Source organism: Lissotriton helveticus, chromosome 2_1, assembly GCF_964261635.1.
Source record: "Lissotriton helveticus chromosome 2_1, aLisHel1.1, whole genome shotgun sequence".
Lineage (NCBI taxonomy): Eukaryota > Metazoa > Chordata > Amphibia > Caudata > Salamandridae > Lissotriton > Lissotriton helveticus.
The window spans coordinates 908,415,993-908,432,769 of NC_136059.1; the positions used below are offsets into that span (position 1 = coordinate 908,415,993).

Sequence of the window (16,777 nt, forward strand, 5' to 3'; positions counted from 1 at the left end):
AATAGCAACCACCCAGGTAGAACAAACGAGACCAACTAAAAACCTCAAACAGGGTATACCTATAAAACAATCGGGTGTTACCCTGACAAAATCGGCGGTAGCTAAAAGACCACTTCATGTTAACCTCCCGCCTGAATCTAGCCCGTACACCATTGTAATGATTGGTGTACCTAAATTGGTGGGGGACAGGGTAGAATCCCATGGGGACCTAAAAAACAAGGTGAGCCATTGGCTCACAACTCATAGACCGATCCCTAAACATATTAACGGCCATATTGCACAGGTAAGAAGAGTAGATTGGGTGGGAAACAGATTTAAATCGACCGAGGGTGACTGTATCGTGGTAACCTTTGGGGACAGTCGTGCTGCTAGCTTTATAAGTAGCTGGAAAAGTGGTGTGACAAACAGCTTGATTCGCACCATGGCCTTAAGTTACTTTTACCCAAATAACCTTGGTCATTATCCAACACAAGTACAGCCAACTTATGGACAGGAGGGGTTGCTTGAGCCAACAGTTGATAACCAACCTAGGGCCCATACATTGCCTACTGGCCCACATACCCGAATAAACTTCACTGACTACAGGCATGAACACTCATGGCTGAGTAGGCCTAGTAGCCATCCTAGTAGATGCCAGGAGAGAAGTGAGTTTTTTACTCGCCCTCAACAGCAGCTCTATTCATACCCCCATTACCTAGACACACAATATGGGGTCCCCATTTCTAATAGATTTGATGCTTTTTACGACACCGATTATTTAGATGAGATCGATTGACAAATCGTATCTCTATCTTCCTACTCTATTTCCACTTAGCCCCAAACTAAGGTAGCTCCCATATATAGAATACCAAGCATCAGTCCAGAGTGCATAAATGTTTCCTTTCCAGAGGCCAGTGAAGCGCCTATGGCAGCTCCCATAGTACAATCTTACGAAAACACACTGATCGTGAACGGGTGTAGTCATTCATGTCCCTCAAATCAAACCCAACGCATAGTGCCCAGTGGAGTAAAGAATTCTTTAACCACCAGCAATGTAACGCAAGCACACTTAATAACGGATCATGGGGTTCAAGTAAACTCTTTATCTACAGATAAGGCTCAGATAGCAGGCTTGGGCCTCATTGAACAACGCTCCATACATCTTTTATCCTGGAACATAGCCGGTTTAGCCGTTAAAGTTAACGATCCAGCGTGGTTAGCCTATGTAAAACATTATACAATCTTATGCTTTCAAGAAACCTGGTCAGTAGATGAAAATGTACATATTGAGGGCTTTCAAAGTTTCTTCCTACCAGCAGCCCCATCAAACAGTGGAAGATCTAAAGGGGGCCTGGCAACTTATATAAGCCTCGCACTTAGCTGCCAGGTCTCAAACAGAACATTGGACAATAGGCATATTCAAACCTTAGTGCTCAGGAATGGTAAAAAGGCACTGACCCTTATTAATTTCTACAATGCTGTGTCATTAAATAAGGAGTGTAATATTCTTAATCTACAAAACTTTTTACAAGCAAAAGCGGATAGGCTACCTCGAAGCATCATCATCGCCGGAGACTTTAACGCTTATCCCTGTGGCAACCCTGAAACAACACCTATTGGCCTCTTAGGCTGCAACAATAGGTCTGGCTTTCACTTTGATCATTCGCCTCGAGGCACTTGTGTTAACAACTTAATTGATGGTAGGAATCTAACCGTCGCAATGACCACGCCGGAGGACTCACACATATTTAATGTCCCTACGTACAAAGGCCACGGTAAAGGCTCCTACATAGACCACATGCTTCTTTCAAGGGATCTCGTTGATTTAGCCACAGACTTTGAAATTCAAACAAGCATCTTCAGTGACCATAATCCTTTGTCGATTAGGATTGGAGGAGGCCTTTTTGAACTTAGGAAGCCCCGACCTGATCATGGCGTCCTAAAACCTATCAATGGAAATCGTCGTCTGAAGTGGTCAAAGGTTAACAGTGACTCCTTGTATAATTCAATTAACACCAGTTGTGGTAGTGACCTAGACCTTTGTGTTTCTCCATCCACTTTGCCCGAAGCGACTCGGATTGCCTTTGCTGCTGTTGTCGACAAAATTGGCCAATTGTTATCTGTACCAATAAAGGGTCATCATGAACACCAACCAGGGTGGTTTGATCAAGCTTGTTCAAAGGCCGGTCGAGATTTAAAAAAAGCACTTAAGGCCACCCCAAGAGACCCTGTTCTTATAAAGTCTCTGCGATCTAACTACAAGACAGTCCTGGCAGCCCGGAAAAAAAAAGTAAAAGTTGGTGATTGGGAGAAGCTATGCAATCCTGCAATTCTGGGCAATAGCTCCAAGTTTTGGAGTATTGTAAATAAACCTTTGTTCGACGTCCCCACTAATTCTATGGTTGGGACTAACATACCCGAGGAAGAGTGGATATCACACTACAGTACAATTTTCAAAAGTGATAAACCACAAGCAGACTTTGTTTTTAAATCCTCTGATTAAAATGTGTTGTGCTTCACAGTGGGGGAGGTAGTAAAGGGGATTCAAGGATTAACTTGTAACAAAGCACCTGGCCCTGATGGTATACCACCCGATCTATTTAAATCAAACATCCTTTTATGGGCACCAGTTATTACTGCAGTCGTAAATGCCGGAATTTTGGCTGGTTGCCCAAAAGCCTGGGGGTCTTCGACCATCGTCCCTGTTTTCAAGAAGGGTGATCGTGGCAGTGCCACATGCTACAGACCCATATCCCTGATTAACTCAGTTACAAAGGTGGTGGGGGGTATCATCCTAAATAGATTAACAGCTTGGGCCAACGATAATAATATACTGTCACCAATACAATATGGGTTCAGACCAGGCCACTCCACGATAACCCAATGTCTGAATCTATATCTAATAAACAGTAAATACACCGTAGCAAGAAAAGGGACGATCCATATGGCCTTTATGGATTTATCGTCCGCGTTTGACTGCGTAGACAGAGGCAGGCTTTGGGAGGTCCTGTTAAAAATGGGGGTGGAGCAAAACCTGGTCAACCTTCTCGTTGACCTCCACTCGGACACAAGAGCAAACGTCCGCTACACCCATGATATGAAGGTAACAAGGGATTTTAGCATAACCCGAGGTGTCAGGCAAGGGTGCATCCTCGCCCCTTTCCTTTTTAATCTTTATATTAACGAGCTGGAGGAGCAATTATTAAAAACTGGTACAGACTTTCCCTATATTGGCAAGAAGGGCATACCTGTCCTATTATATGCGGACGACGCCGTTTTAATATCCAGAACGGCGCTCGGACTTCAAATCTTGTTAGACTCTTTTAACAACTTCATGAACGCCCGTGGTCTGAGTATTAACAACTCAAAATCCTTTACAATGATGACAGGTGTAACTCCAAAAAAAATATACCCTCACTTTGTAAATGGGGATAAAATACCCACCACCAAGACCTTCTCGTACCTTGGGGTCCTTTTCGATCATAAATTAACCTGGGCACCAGCCATACAAAAGAAAAAGGGTGAGGTAGTGCGGGCTAATGCAGCAATACTGGACTTCTCAAGGAAAATGGGCAACAGTCCGGTAGCTGCTGTCTTGAAGTTATATCAAGCCAAAAGCACCGCAATCGCACGTTATGGAAGTGAAATATGGGGATCAGAATCACTAGGCGCCCTTGAAGTTACCGAGAATAACTTCCTAAAACAGGTTCTAAGGCTACCTGGGGGCACAGCCAATTTCCCAGTACATGAGGAACTTGGCATCCCATATCTAAGCGATAAGCTGGCCGTGAATCCTTTGCTATGCTGGCTGAATAGCTGGCTAAACACAGCCATACCTCTTACCAGAAATATTCTTCAAGAGGCACTAGAGTGGGATGGTAGACTCAAGATCCCATGGTTAAAATACGTAAGAACGTGGCTTTTTGAACTAGGCCGACCAGATTTATTTCTATCCCCCGAAACAATAACTAAAACTGATGTAACCTTTGTTAGGAACACTTTTATGCTGTCCAGGTGCATGGCGCGGGAGGAAAATGAATACAAGAAAAGTAGTGTAAGACAGTATGTTTTAACTAAAACCTGTTTACATATGGAACCTTACCTGGCTTGGCCCATGTCCGGTTATGACCGTTTTTTACTAACAAGGTTCCGATTTAATATGTTCCATCTTTTATTAGCTGTACCAAGTGGAGCACATAGAGGACAAGTGTTGCCAGCTTGCGGCTGCGACAATAGGTCTCCGCAAGATCTGGCACACTTTTTATTTTTTTGTCAGTTTTATACACTCCCCCGTAATCTGTTTTTAAAACCTTTACTTAAACATTTGAACTTTGTACAATTCAGACCTGCACTCTGTCACCTACAAATGCTGAATAGTGAATGTACTATGTTTGTATGTAGTTTTTTAAAACTTGCAGTCAAACATAGAAAAAGCATGGAAGGGTAACTAATTTTGCTGCTGAACGTACCTTCATTCTCACTGTATTTTTATCCTTTTTAACCATATCATCGTTTTTATGCTTGTGAATGTCTTGTTGTAATACCACTCTTCCTATTTTTATCTTTATTGTATGGATTAACTTTTATAAAATGCTCTTTTATGATTGTTATATGCAAACAATCGAATAAAGATATTCTTATCTTATCACTGATTCACTCAGAGACTCATGTACTCACTTACAGACCCACTCAAACTCTCTTGTACTCACAGACCCACAAGCGCACTCACTCACAGACCTACTCAAACATTCACATGCTCACTGACAGATCCACTCAGACACTCTAACATCCACTCGGACTTACTGAGACACTCATGCACTCACTCACACACTCACTGTCAAAGGTTAGAGGTTACATTAGGAAAATGTAAAAAAAAAAAACCTTACAAATGCACTTAAAAAACCAAAGGTTACAGGGCGTTATGGTAAGGAAACAACTTTAAAAAAACATTAGAATTCACTGGAAAAAAATCAAGGTTACAGAGACGTTATAATTAGGAAATAGAATTTTTTTAAACATAGAAATTACCTAAAAAACACAAAGGTTACAGGGACATTATAGTTAGGCTCTGATTTCACTCTTACAAAACCAGTGAAATTCAGCAGTTTTAGTTAGCTGAGCCACTCACACACCCACTCACCCATGCCGTCTCTCAACACAACCACTCACTCAACCATACAAGCACTCACACACCCACACAACCACTTACATACCCATTCATACAAGCACTCTCATCTGCTAACTCTCCCATTCAGCCCGTCCCACAGACACTCACCTATATACAGCCACTTATACATCCATTCACACACTCATACAGTCATTCAGACACCCACTCACTCATACAGTCACTCACACATCCACTCACCCACCCGTGCAGCCACTCACTCACCCATAGAGCCACTGGCACACCCACCCACCCACTCATCAATACAGTAACTCTCTCACCCAAACAACAGCTACTCACACACCCACTTATACATCCATACAGCCACCCAGAGACCCATTTACATAGGGATACACACAGCCACTCGCATATGATATGATAAAATGATATGATAAAAATTATTTATACAGCGCACGTATACCAACGGGTTCTTGGCGCTTCGAGGACAGGCTGGGGACATGCACCGAGGAGGGATCAGTTAACTGTAGGTTTGGGAAAAGAGCAAGGTCTTCAAAGCCCTCCTGAATTGAGGATAGGAGGGGATTAGACGGAGATTTGGGGGAAGTGAGTTCCAGAAGAGTGGAGCCTGTGAAGAGAATCGCAGGCCACCATGTTTCCTACGTCTGAAAGTGCAAATAGACAATAGGTTAGAGCCCGAGGATCGAAGGACACGGGAGGGAGCATAACGGTGGATCCGAGAGGCGATGAAGGCAGGGCCTTGCAGGGAGAGGGCCTTATGGATCAAGCAACCTAGTTTGAGGAAGCTGCGCTGGGCCACAGGGAGCCATTGGAGGCTCCTAAGAAGAGGTGTAGTGTGACTAGACCTGGGCTGGCCAAAGACGAGTCTAGCAGCTTGATTCTCGATAAGTTGGAGTTGATGCATTTGGTAGGCAGGTATTCCAACATACAGTGCATTCGCATAGTCAATCCGAGATATGACCAATCCCAGAATGACTTGAACAAGAGCGTCTTGGGAAAGAAATCTGCTGATTTTCCTGATGCGACGTAAGTGGAATATACAGACCCATACCACTGATTTGATTAGGGCCCTCATGGAAAGGTCACTGCTAATGGTGACTCCGAGACTTTTTACAGAGTTGACGGGGAATGGAGGACAGCCCAGGGACTGTGGCCAGAAGTTGGTATTCCAGGAGTTTCCTGGGGGCCCTGTCAAGACCAGCTCGGTCTTATCGGGATTGAGCTTGAGCTGGTTCGCGTTCATCCAACTGCTAATAAAAGTCATAGTGGTTTGAACATTCTCAATGGAGGAAGGGGAGAAGTCAATATTAAAAATTAGCTGTAGGTCATCTGCATAATTAAATATGACTGCTGATCTCTTTTGAAGCTCAGAAATCGAAGGAAAAATGTACAGATTAAATAATAAAAGGGAAAGGGAGGAGCCCTGAGGGACTCCGCAAGTGAGACTTTTTTTTCTGAAGTGAAAGTGGAAAGGCGAACTGCTTGATTGCGGTCCTGGAGGAATGATGTCAGCCACCTCAGAGGTGTGCCCTGGATGCCGGCGTTCTCGGCCCGGTCGAGAAGGATGGTATGGTCGACGGTATCAAACGCCGCCGACAGATCCAGGAGCACCAGGGCTTGTGAGATGTTCTGATCGGCCCCCTTTCTGAGTTCATCATGAACCGCCAGGGCAATGGACTCAGTTGAATGTTGAGGCCTAAACCCCACTTGATGGGGGTCTAGAAAATGAGAAGATTCCACGAAGGTGCTGAGACTGGTTGTTACAAAAGCCTTCAGGACTTTACCCAAAAAGGGGAGCAGCAAGATAGGACGGAAATTACTCAATACCTCAGGGTCAGCTCCCGTTTTTTTGAGAATGGGGGAAGACGACTGCTGATTTGAAGGAGATATATGTATAAATAGTATCACTCATTAGTAGTGCACCTAGTATACTAATCTAACTTTTGTAGTAGGTTAGTATATCTGTAACAGCCATAGGGGCATATTATCAAGGGGGTTTATCTCCGCTTTTTTGGCTTTAAAAGCCAAGAAAGCGGAGATAAAATTATCTCCCTATTACCTAGCTGTCGCTAACACCAGTTAGCAACAGCTAGTAGGAGATAGCGACCATCTTGGGCCCCACTTTGCACTTCAGTGATATTTATCACTAATGATATGCAAAGTGGGCGTGCCAAGAGGTTAGCGACTGGAAACAGTCGCCAACATCGCTATCTCCTATTACCAACTTTTGGAGATATTCGCGCTAAGCGCGAATATCTCCTAAACCTAACACCTGCCCTGAGCAGTTCTTAGCCATGTTATCCAATGGGAGGTGGATAACTTGGCTAAGAGCATTAGCTCGGTAATGCATGAATATCGCGGACTTTTCAGGGATATTCATGCATTGCGGCCGTTTTTTATCGCATTTGCGATAAACCTTGGTAATACCAAGGTTTATCTGCGATAAAAATCGCCGCAGCTTAGCGGTAAAAATTTGTCTCTAACCAAGCAATAGCGATAATTATCGCTATTGCTTGGTAATATGCCCCATAAACTCTTAGAAAACCCTTACACTCACTGGATGATGTCATCAGTGATGTAATTTGAGATGTCATGAGTGATGTCATCAGTAATGTCACTGACCAGGACTGATGTAATATGTGAGGTCATAAGCTGTGCATTGCGGGGGGTACGTAATAGTTAGCTAAAGCTAACTAAAGCTATCTATACCTGCTGAATTTCACTGGTTTTGTAATTGTGAAATCTGAGACTAACTACAATGTCCCTGTAACCTTTGCTTTTTTCCGTGAATTTTTAAGGTTTTTTAAATTCTATTTCCTAACTATACTGTCCCTGTAACCTTTTTATTCATATATATTGCAGTTTTAAATTTCTGATGTATCACCAAGCAGGGCAGTATGCTTTGAGAGTTTTGGTGCCATATTAGGTTAACACCTTCATGCACCTCAGCTTGTCATTAGGACATGCTCCCACTTATGTAGTCAATATACATGTTTTCTGTGCATTTATATTTCAGGAGATTGATCTTCTTTAATCCTCAGTTAATATATGTTGAATGCGCACTATGCCATTATTTGTACTCTTCAATTTAATGTTTTCATTTACACTAATTATATGTGTGGGGATAAACAGGATTTTCCAGCTAAGTTTTTTCCAAATGCACAGTCTATTTTCTATGTCTACCCATGTTTTTAGGAGGGGGAGGGCTATTTATACCTTGCATTTCATGGCGCCACTTAGATTGATAAAGCCTGCTGCGCAGGCGAAACGCGTCTCTCTCTTGCTGCGGGGTCATGGGAGACCTGAATAACATTAAACCAGCCTTACACCTACATACCTCGGGTATGCGCCTCTTCTTTATTGGAGTACGAGTGTTCTTTTGGATATATATATATATATATATATATATATATATATATATATATATATATATATATATATATATATATATATATATATATATATATATATATATATATATATATATCACACTCTTCCGTGCGTTGCAGGCTTGCCTCCAGAGACGGACCCAGACCCAAAATCGGTGCGAAAACAGTCGTTTATCGCTCCTCACCAGTCGCCATACATATATCTTCAACCAAAACTCCTCACGGTCCTCATCATTCAGACAGAGTCTCCACAGCAAAGAGATAGCCCGCAAGTATTTTTCTATTTAAAAGTGCTTTATTTTCAGTACACCATGAGTGCGAGCAAATACGGACGGTCAACGCGTTTCGGCGATTGCCTTCAACTGGACCATGGAGTCCTGCCGTAGAAAACCAGCAATTACAACAGCTCCAGCTTCGTATTCTCCTTCAAACGCAAAGAAAGCACTCACGGGGTGTCCAAAGTTTTTATTTCTACGGACTCGCGGTAACCAGATGCGTTTCGGCAAACGCCTTTATCGATGGTTTGCCGAAATGCGTCTGGTTACCGTGAGTCCGCAGAAATAAAAACTTTGGGCTCGCCGTGTGTGCTTTCTTTGTGTTTGAAGGAGAATACGAAGCTGGAGCTGTTATATATATATATATATATATATATATATATATAATGCTCACTGAACAAAAACAAAGGTTTATATAGGTATATATATATATATATATATATATATTCGAGCTTTAACTATTGTGGTTTTGAATGCTATATACAAGGAACGGAAAGTAAAATATAAGTAATAAGCAACTTTTGTGGCCAAGTGAGAAACCTCACCATTGTGTAAGAACGTCTGAAGAACAGCCACAGCAATACACGTGGGTAACCCTTTACCCATTGCATGCGAACACAATAATTCTATGGTTTTGACACTCACGAGGAGACACCAGCTTGTGTCTTATGACCAAGAAGGATTGCTGAATCTGGATCAAAGCAGCGTGAGTTGCATGAGTGAGTGGACAAAAATATTCGCGCAATAAACAGACCACGCAGTGTCAGCGTAAAAGGCCATTTTATTAGACCAGAAACTGGTAATCTGTACAAAAACAGTAAACATAAACAGGTAATAACATCAAAACCCCCACTCACACTCCCCTCTCACTCGTTTCACTCGTTCCACCTCCTCACAAAGCCCTAGAGGCTCCATACCATGCTTTCTTCCTGCCCCTCAATCCATTGTCATCCAGCCCACTCATTGCGTCCTGCCATTCACGCTTCTATCCCCCCTAAGAACTCCCCCCCAAGGGATGGGTGTGCCCGCTCTTGACCCCCTTGTCCCTTCAAGTACCGCCTAACGCAGCTCTGGCCTAAACTGGCAACGCCAACGACCAGTCCAATAAACCACCTCCAACTGCCGGGTGGGTGGGCGGCCTTTTGCGACCCTCCCGATGGTGCCAGGCGCAGGAAGAGGAAGTTCCCTTCCTCCCCTGCACCTATATCCCCCAACCCCTAACTCCTCCCTTTCCCCTACCTGGCCTATCAGCGCGAATGACCCCGGGGGAAGACTAGTCTGCGACTTCGCTTCCCCCGGGGCCCGGCATCGCGCAATAAACAGACCACGCAGTGTCAGCGTAAAAGGCCATTTTATTAGACCAGAAACTGCGTAATCTGTACAAAAACAGTAAACATAAACAGGTAATAACATCAAAACCCCCACTCACACTCCCCTCTCACTCGTTTCACTCGTTCCACCTCCTCACAAAGCCCTAGAGGCTCCATACCATGCTTTCTTCCTGCCCCTCAATCCATTGTCATCCAGCCCACTCATTGCGTCCTGCCATTCACGCTTCTATCCCCCCTAAGAACTCCCCCCCCAAGGGATGGGTGTGCCCGCTCTTGACCCCCTTGTCCCTTCAAGTACCGCCAACCAGTGAACCCCCTGTAGGGCGGTTCACTGCCCCACCCCCCCCCTTCCAAGGGTCCCGGTCCGCCACGCACCCGCAGTCACACCCTGGGACACCAGATAGCCTCGTTCCACAACTTGCTCACCACATCCCTCATCTCCATCATGTAGTAAGCATTACCCAACTGTGACAAGTGCACCCCGTCGTCCCTAAAAACTAACGGCTCCGCAAGTCGAATCCCTTCATGCGCAATTACTTTAATGTCCTTGTCACCACAGTAAAGTCTCATGGCCCTGTTGAGCTTCCTTCGTGCCTTCTCGATGGCCCCATGTTTCATAGCCCCTCTCCACACTTTCCTGGGGACCAACTCCGTCCAGGCAATGCAGGTCCCTGCAAGCCTGGCCTTCAACACCTCCAGATCCCGTTGCATGAGTTGCAAAAGAGCCAAACCAGACAGCTGCACCAGGTCGTTCTCCCCCAGATGAATGATCAACAAATCAGGGCAACCCCTCTGCGGGACCATCTTCGCGAGCCAGGGCAGTAGTGCCCCCCATCGCATGCCACCTTTGCCCCACCATTGTACCTCGTGCAAGTGTCCTTTCAGTCCCAGGTTACGGCCGTAAACCTGTCGCTCCGCATATTTGGAAGCCCAATGCACGAAGGAGTGCCCAACAATCCAAGTCACCGTCTTACTGCCCGGTCCACCCACGCAACCTACGAAGAAAAAGATGTTAGAAACAGGAAAACAACGACACGTCCAACAACAACCCCACAGGTAGCCCTCACTTCCTCACATACTTCTCGCAACAGCGGGACTTCCACCGCCTGATCCGTCGTATCCTGTCCCAAGACCACCCCAGCCTGGCCGCAGCTGTCGCAGCCCCAATCCTGAACGAATGAGTCCCAAAACCAGAAGCATCCAGTCCCAACCTCCGCAAAGCCTTGCGCAACACTGCCAGCAGCTGACCCGCTGTCACTCTTGCACCAGATGCATGCACAAAAATCTCCCCATGCGCCACACTCACCGACCTCAGGAAAAAACGCCACTCAAACACTGGGCATACCACCCCGCCCTCAGTCTCATTCAGCCATACCCATTTACCCCTGCCCAACTGGTCAGTCTTCGAGCACCGCAACCAAATCCCCAGGCGGCCCCCATCCACCCGGACCTCCTCGAACAACCGGCCAGACATCCTCCTCGAACCCAACAACTCCGAAACCCGAAAAGCCCCGAAAAACATCCACACCATACACAAACGGAAAAGACCGGCCTCAACCAGGTTGTAACAACAATCCGGCAACACCCCAACCAGCCGAACCAGCAACTCAAAAGTGATTGCCTCACGCAGCCTACCCCCCCCACTCCCACGCTCCCGGCCCCAACCCCGCAACATCCTGCTCACGATCACATCTTTGGTCGGATCGAACCCCAGAAACAGCACACAGTAAAAGGATACCCCCGCCAATTTACCAGAGATCGTAGCCGCAGACAAACCCCTGTCAGCACAAACCAACACGAAACGTCTCAGCCCTTGCCTCACATCAGACTCAGTACCCACCACACTGCCCATGTTCCAGCCCATGAAAACACAGAATTCCGACCATGCCAAACGATATGTCCTCCTCGTAGTTTCAGCCAGCGAACCCTCCACCAGTCCAATCATCCTCACTCCCCCAAGGCCCAGATGCCGGCCGGCAGCTCGGTCTTGCAAGTATCCGCTCCCGGCGCCAGGCGTCGAAACCGCTGCCACTGCGAACGAGACAAAGCATCCGCAAAGTCATTATTCGCCCCAGGGACATGCTTAGCCCGAAACACCACATTCAATCGCAGACAGGCCAACATGAATCTCCGCAACAGACGCAGCACTCTCAGGTCCCGAGCCCTCTGATGATTCACCAACTCCACCACAGTCATGTTGTCCACATGGAAAAGCACAGATCTGTTCCGAAACTCCTCCCCCCAAACCTCCAGCGCCACCAGCAAAGGGAAGAACTCCAAAAAGGCAATGCTCCTCCCCTGTCTCAACCAAGGAGCCGGCCAGACCTCCGCACACCACCTCCCGTCCCAGAAAACACCAAACCCCGCCGAGCCAGCCGCATCGGAGTAAATTTGGCATTGCCAGACCGCCCTCTCCTCATCAAAATCCAGGGACACACCATTGAAATCCTGCAAGAAAGTAATCCATGTCCTCAAGTCTGCCCTCACTCCCATGGAAATCCTGACTCTGTGATGTGGAAGTACTGCCCCCGACATGGCCATGCCGAGACGCCTGCAGAACGTCCGTCCCGCCCGCACTACCCTACATGCAAAGTTGAGAAAGCCGAGAAGTTTCTGAACAGCCCTCAAAGGAATCCGCTTCTCCCCCACCGCCCAGTCCAGGCATGCCAGTATCTCCGTTACCTTGGCCGCAGGGAGGCGCGCCATCCATTGCACCGAATCCAACTCAATCCCCAGGAAAGTGAGGCAACAGCTAGGACCAGCTGTCTTCTCCGGCGCCAGAGGCACCCCGAAACGAAAGGCCACCTCTTGGAAATGCGACAGGGCCCTGCCGCAATCCCCGGAGTCCGCCTTCCCCAGAAAGAGGAAATCGTCCAAGTAGTGAGTAACCTCACGGCACCCACTGACCCGGACCATGACCCACTGCAGAAAAGTACTAAAGAGCTCAAAGAGAGCACAGGAAATGGCACACCCCATGGGCAAAACCTTGTCCACGTAGATGTCCCCCCCGAACTGCATGCCCAGGAGCGAAAAATCCGCCGGGTGAATAGGCAGCAGACGGAAGGCCGACTTGATGTCGCATTTCGCCAATTCCGCCCCCGGACCACAAACCCTCACCAGTCGGATCGCATCGTCCACTGACGCATAGAGCACCCTAGAGTCCTCCTCCGCAATAAAGTCATTCACTGACCCGCCTTCCGGCCAAGACAGATGGTGGATCAACCTGAACTCCCCCACTTCCTTCTTCGGCACCACCCCCAGCGGCGAGACGATCAGATCGCTCAACGGCCAGTCAGGAAACGGGCCAGCCACCCTGCCCTCCAACACCTCCCTCCGCAGTTTCTCAGCCACAACACTCGGCAGTTCCTTCGCTGATCTCAAATTGTCGGCCCAACGTCGCTCCCTAGGACCCTGATAGCCCACTCTAAAACCCTCCGTGAACCCCCAGAAAAGCCGCGCAGCAGCCTCCCAATCCGGGTAACAAGAGAGCCAAGGGGCCATCGCCTCCACCCTAACTGGAGTAGGCGCCCTTCTGTCCAGGGTGCCCACGCCCCCTAGCGTTCCTCCACTGCTCCGAGGGCGTGGTAAGGGTAAGACACTGGGTAAGGGAATGCTTCCCACCGCATTTGGAGCACTCGTGTTTGAACTTACAGGGGTACCGGGAACAATACCCTCTGCTGTAGCTCCAACAGACTCCCGTGGAAACACCTCCCGGCTTGGACTGCAGCCCAGAGACGATGGTGCTGGGCACAGAGCCTCCCCCCGCCCCACCCTGGGCGGGACGCGGCTGAAAGGACCGATACACCACCGGCAGACCACTGGCCGTATGCGTGGACGCCGTGGAGTGCGACGACGCCATCCACTGCATCCAAAGTTCCTGGTCCACTTCCCCCCAGCACTTCTCCGGATTCGCACTCACCCTGGCCCGAAACTCCTCGTCGTAGCTAAGCCACGCAAACCCCCCGAACTGCATCTGGGCCTTACGAACTACATCCATGTATTTGAACAGCGCAATCGCCCTATCCAAATACTTCTGGCAATAGACACTGGCAAAGATCAAGAAAGCCGACGTCCAATTCTCCATGGTCACCGGCACCCTAGGGCGCCGAGTCAGCTCCCACTCCTCCTCTTTGGACCCCTCCTTCGCCTGCACCTCCCTATGGAGCAACTTAAAGACGTCCACAAACTCATGTTTCCAAATCCGCTCCTTCAACTCCTCCGAGAGGTGTGACCCCAGCGGCATAGCCAGCCCCATGTACGCCAGTTTCTTCGGGACCTTCACCCCTTTGTCCTCCTTCTCCCCAGCCTTGTCCGTCTGCACCCCCAAAGTCACCAACTTACCGTCCACCTGTTTACCCTCCGCAGGAGGACTGCCTGACGGCTTTTCCCCCCCCGCACAGACCCATCACCATCCCCCACAGACCTGCAAGGCCTCTTGCGCCCCTCCCCGCTCCGGGGACCATCACCCCAAGCAGTCCACCATGCACCCTCACCTGTGAGTGTCTCCGTCCGTCCCTCGGGCCGTCCTCTTGGCACTTCCTCCTGGGCCACCTTCGTCCGAGCCTTAGTCCGCGTCGACGCCGGGGCCTGTAAAACACCAAGGTCGCCGTTGTCCGCAGCGCTCCCTAAGCCTACCAAGTCATCCCGCACCTCCCCTTCCTCCAAGTCATCACTCTCCGTGCCATAATCCAAATCAAGCACCGGTTCCTGATCCACCCGTACAGACTCAACCTCCTTCACCGCTCTCTTCACACCTTTCTGCGCACCCTTCCGAACTTGCACGCCCACATCCACATGTGCCGCAGCGGCCCGAGCCCTCGGTGGAGGGACAGCCGCCGCAGACTGCCCTGCTACTTCAGTCCTGCGTCTCGGAGCCGTCTTGCGCTCCGCCAGGCACCCCCGGGCTCTGCCAGCAGCCGCCGGCTTGGATCCCCTCCCACCCCTCAGGTCGCTCCAGCCTGAGTGGGCCCCGGCACCATCGGGCCTCAAAGCCGTCCCGGCCGTCCCTACACCTGCCATAACTCCCTGCGGAGGGGGGTCCCCCACAGACTTCTTGGCCCTGACCCTCCTGAGTTCCTCCTCCTTCTCAGCCTCCCGTTCCTCCTCGGAGGTCGGGGAGGGGCACTCATCATAATCACGGTGCCAAACTGCACTCACCCCGGCCCCGGACTGTTCAGCCCGCCTGGCCTCCCTAATCTGCTCCAAGATCCTCTCCCCCCTAGCTCTCTCCTCCCAGGAAGCAGCACCCCAGATCTGCGGTGTCGGGGGCGGGCAGTAACCATAAAATTCAGCCCCTGGGGGAAGAAACCCCCCTGATAGAAACCCGGGGCCCAGCCGGGCCCCCCAGCCATGGGAATCAAGGAGGGCCGCCCCCGCCACCCCCTGGAGGCCCCACCGCCATCTGACCCGCCGGGGCTGGGGTGCCAGCCCTGGAGCCCGTGGACAGGTCGATGGGAGCCTCCTCCTCCCGACCACCACCCTCCCTGGTGATGACCCCTGACAAACCAGCCCCGGGGATGAAGGAAGCAGCCCCCCCCCCCGGCGGACCCAGGCGTCCCTGCCCCACCCGCAGCCCCCTCCAGCTCCTGGGCAGGACCAAAAAAGGTTTCCTCCCGCCCCACCCCCTGCCCGGGGCCGGCCGGCACCTGCAGGGGGTCCATGGTCGTAAGCGCTGAGGGCGCGGGATCCACAGCGGCCCCTGTTGCCCCAGGCGCAAAGTCAAGTTTAGGGAAAGCACGGGGGGGCAGGTTCTTGCGCTTCCCGCCCCTCGCCGTGTCTCTGTGCACTCCGCCCCCCCCTCGCTCCAGAGACAAATCTCCCGTGTCAGGCTCGTCGTCCTGGCACGCCGCCACCGCGTCCGACACCCCGGCCGAGGCAGCGCGAGTACCCCTAGTGGCCCCCACCCACGCTTGGCCCAAAACCCCCGGGCGGAGCAGGTCGTCCCGCCCGGCCCGCGCGAGCAGCAACAAGGCCTCCCGGACCTCCTGGGACGTAACTCCCGACATGGTGCAAAGTAGCACGCTTCCGGCGTGACAAAATCTAGCCCGGCTGCCGTGAAACAGCCCCCGGCGCTCAACTAGCCGACCCAAAAAACCACCCAGCTGCACTAACACTAACAACCCTAACTCCACTAACCTCCCTTTTGCGACCCTCCCGATGGTGCCAGGCGCAGGAAGAGGAAGTTCCCTTCCTCCCCTGCGCCTATATCCCCCAACCCCTAACTCCTCCCTTTCCCCTACCTGGCCTATCAGCGCGAATGACCCCGGGGGAAGACTAGTCTGCGACTTCGCTTCCCCCGGGGCCCGGCATTTTGCCTGGTACAAAAGTGCAAGTTCATACTGTCCTATATAGCTCTCAAAACCTCTGAGCAACTGACAAAATTTCATTAGGATTGACCCCTGTCTTTTTACAACAACAAAAAATACATACCAGAAGATTAAAGCTTTGATACTGGCTTTAAAACACTTGATATTAGTTTTTGTAGTAGCATACTGCAATTAGATTTACCCTCTTAGTAGGTTGTAAGCTGAAAATGCTTTTTGTATAGCTTGCTTTTGTAGAAGGATGACAAAGACTGAAGAAACACTGACACCTCGTGGTCATGTACAGAATTGGTGAACACCCCCCAAAAGGGTGGATTTATATAAATAAAGAACTACA

General features: G+C 49.5%; 1 protein-coding gene across 1 annotated transcript; it reads right to left on the minus strand.

Annotated features, from left to right (window-relative positions):
* Window positions 1-10,498: 10,498 nt before the first annotated feature.
* On the minus strand, window positions 10,499-14,372 carry LOC144820180 (uncharacterized). Its single transcript, XM_078677795.1, has 2 exons — window positions 14,102-14,372; window positions 10,499-11,112 (listed from the first exon to the last, which is right to left on the minus strand). Exons 1-2 carry the CDS (start codon window positions 14,370-14,372, stop codon window positions 10,499-10,501), a joined length of 885 nt encoding a protein of 294 aa, XP_078533921.1.
* Between the last annotated feature and the right edge of the window lie 2,405 nt (window positions 14,373-16,777).

Coding starts and splice junctions, on each gene's coding strand:
- LOC144820180 (XM_078677795.1), bottom strand. CDS start 14,372: ATGGGGCTGGCTATGCCGCTGGGGTCACACCTCTCGGAGGAGTTGAAG. Junction 11,113..14,101: donor CAAATACATGGATGTAGTTC/GTAAGGCCCAGA, acceptor TTTTCTTCGTAG/GTTGCGTGGGTGGACCGGGC.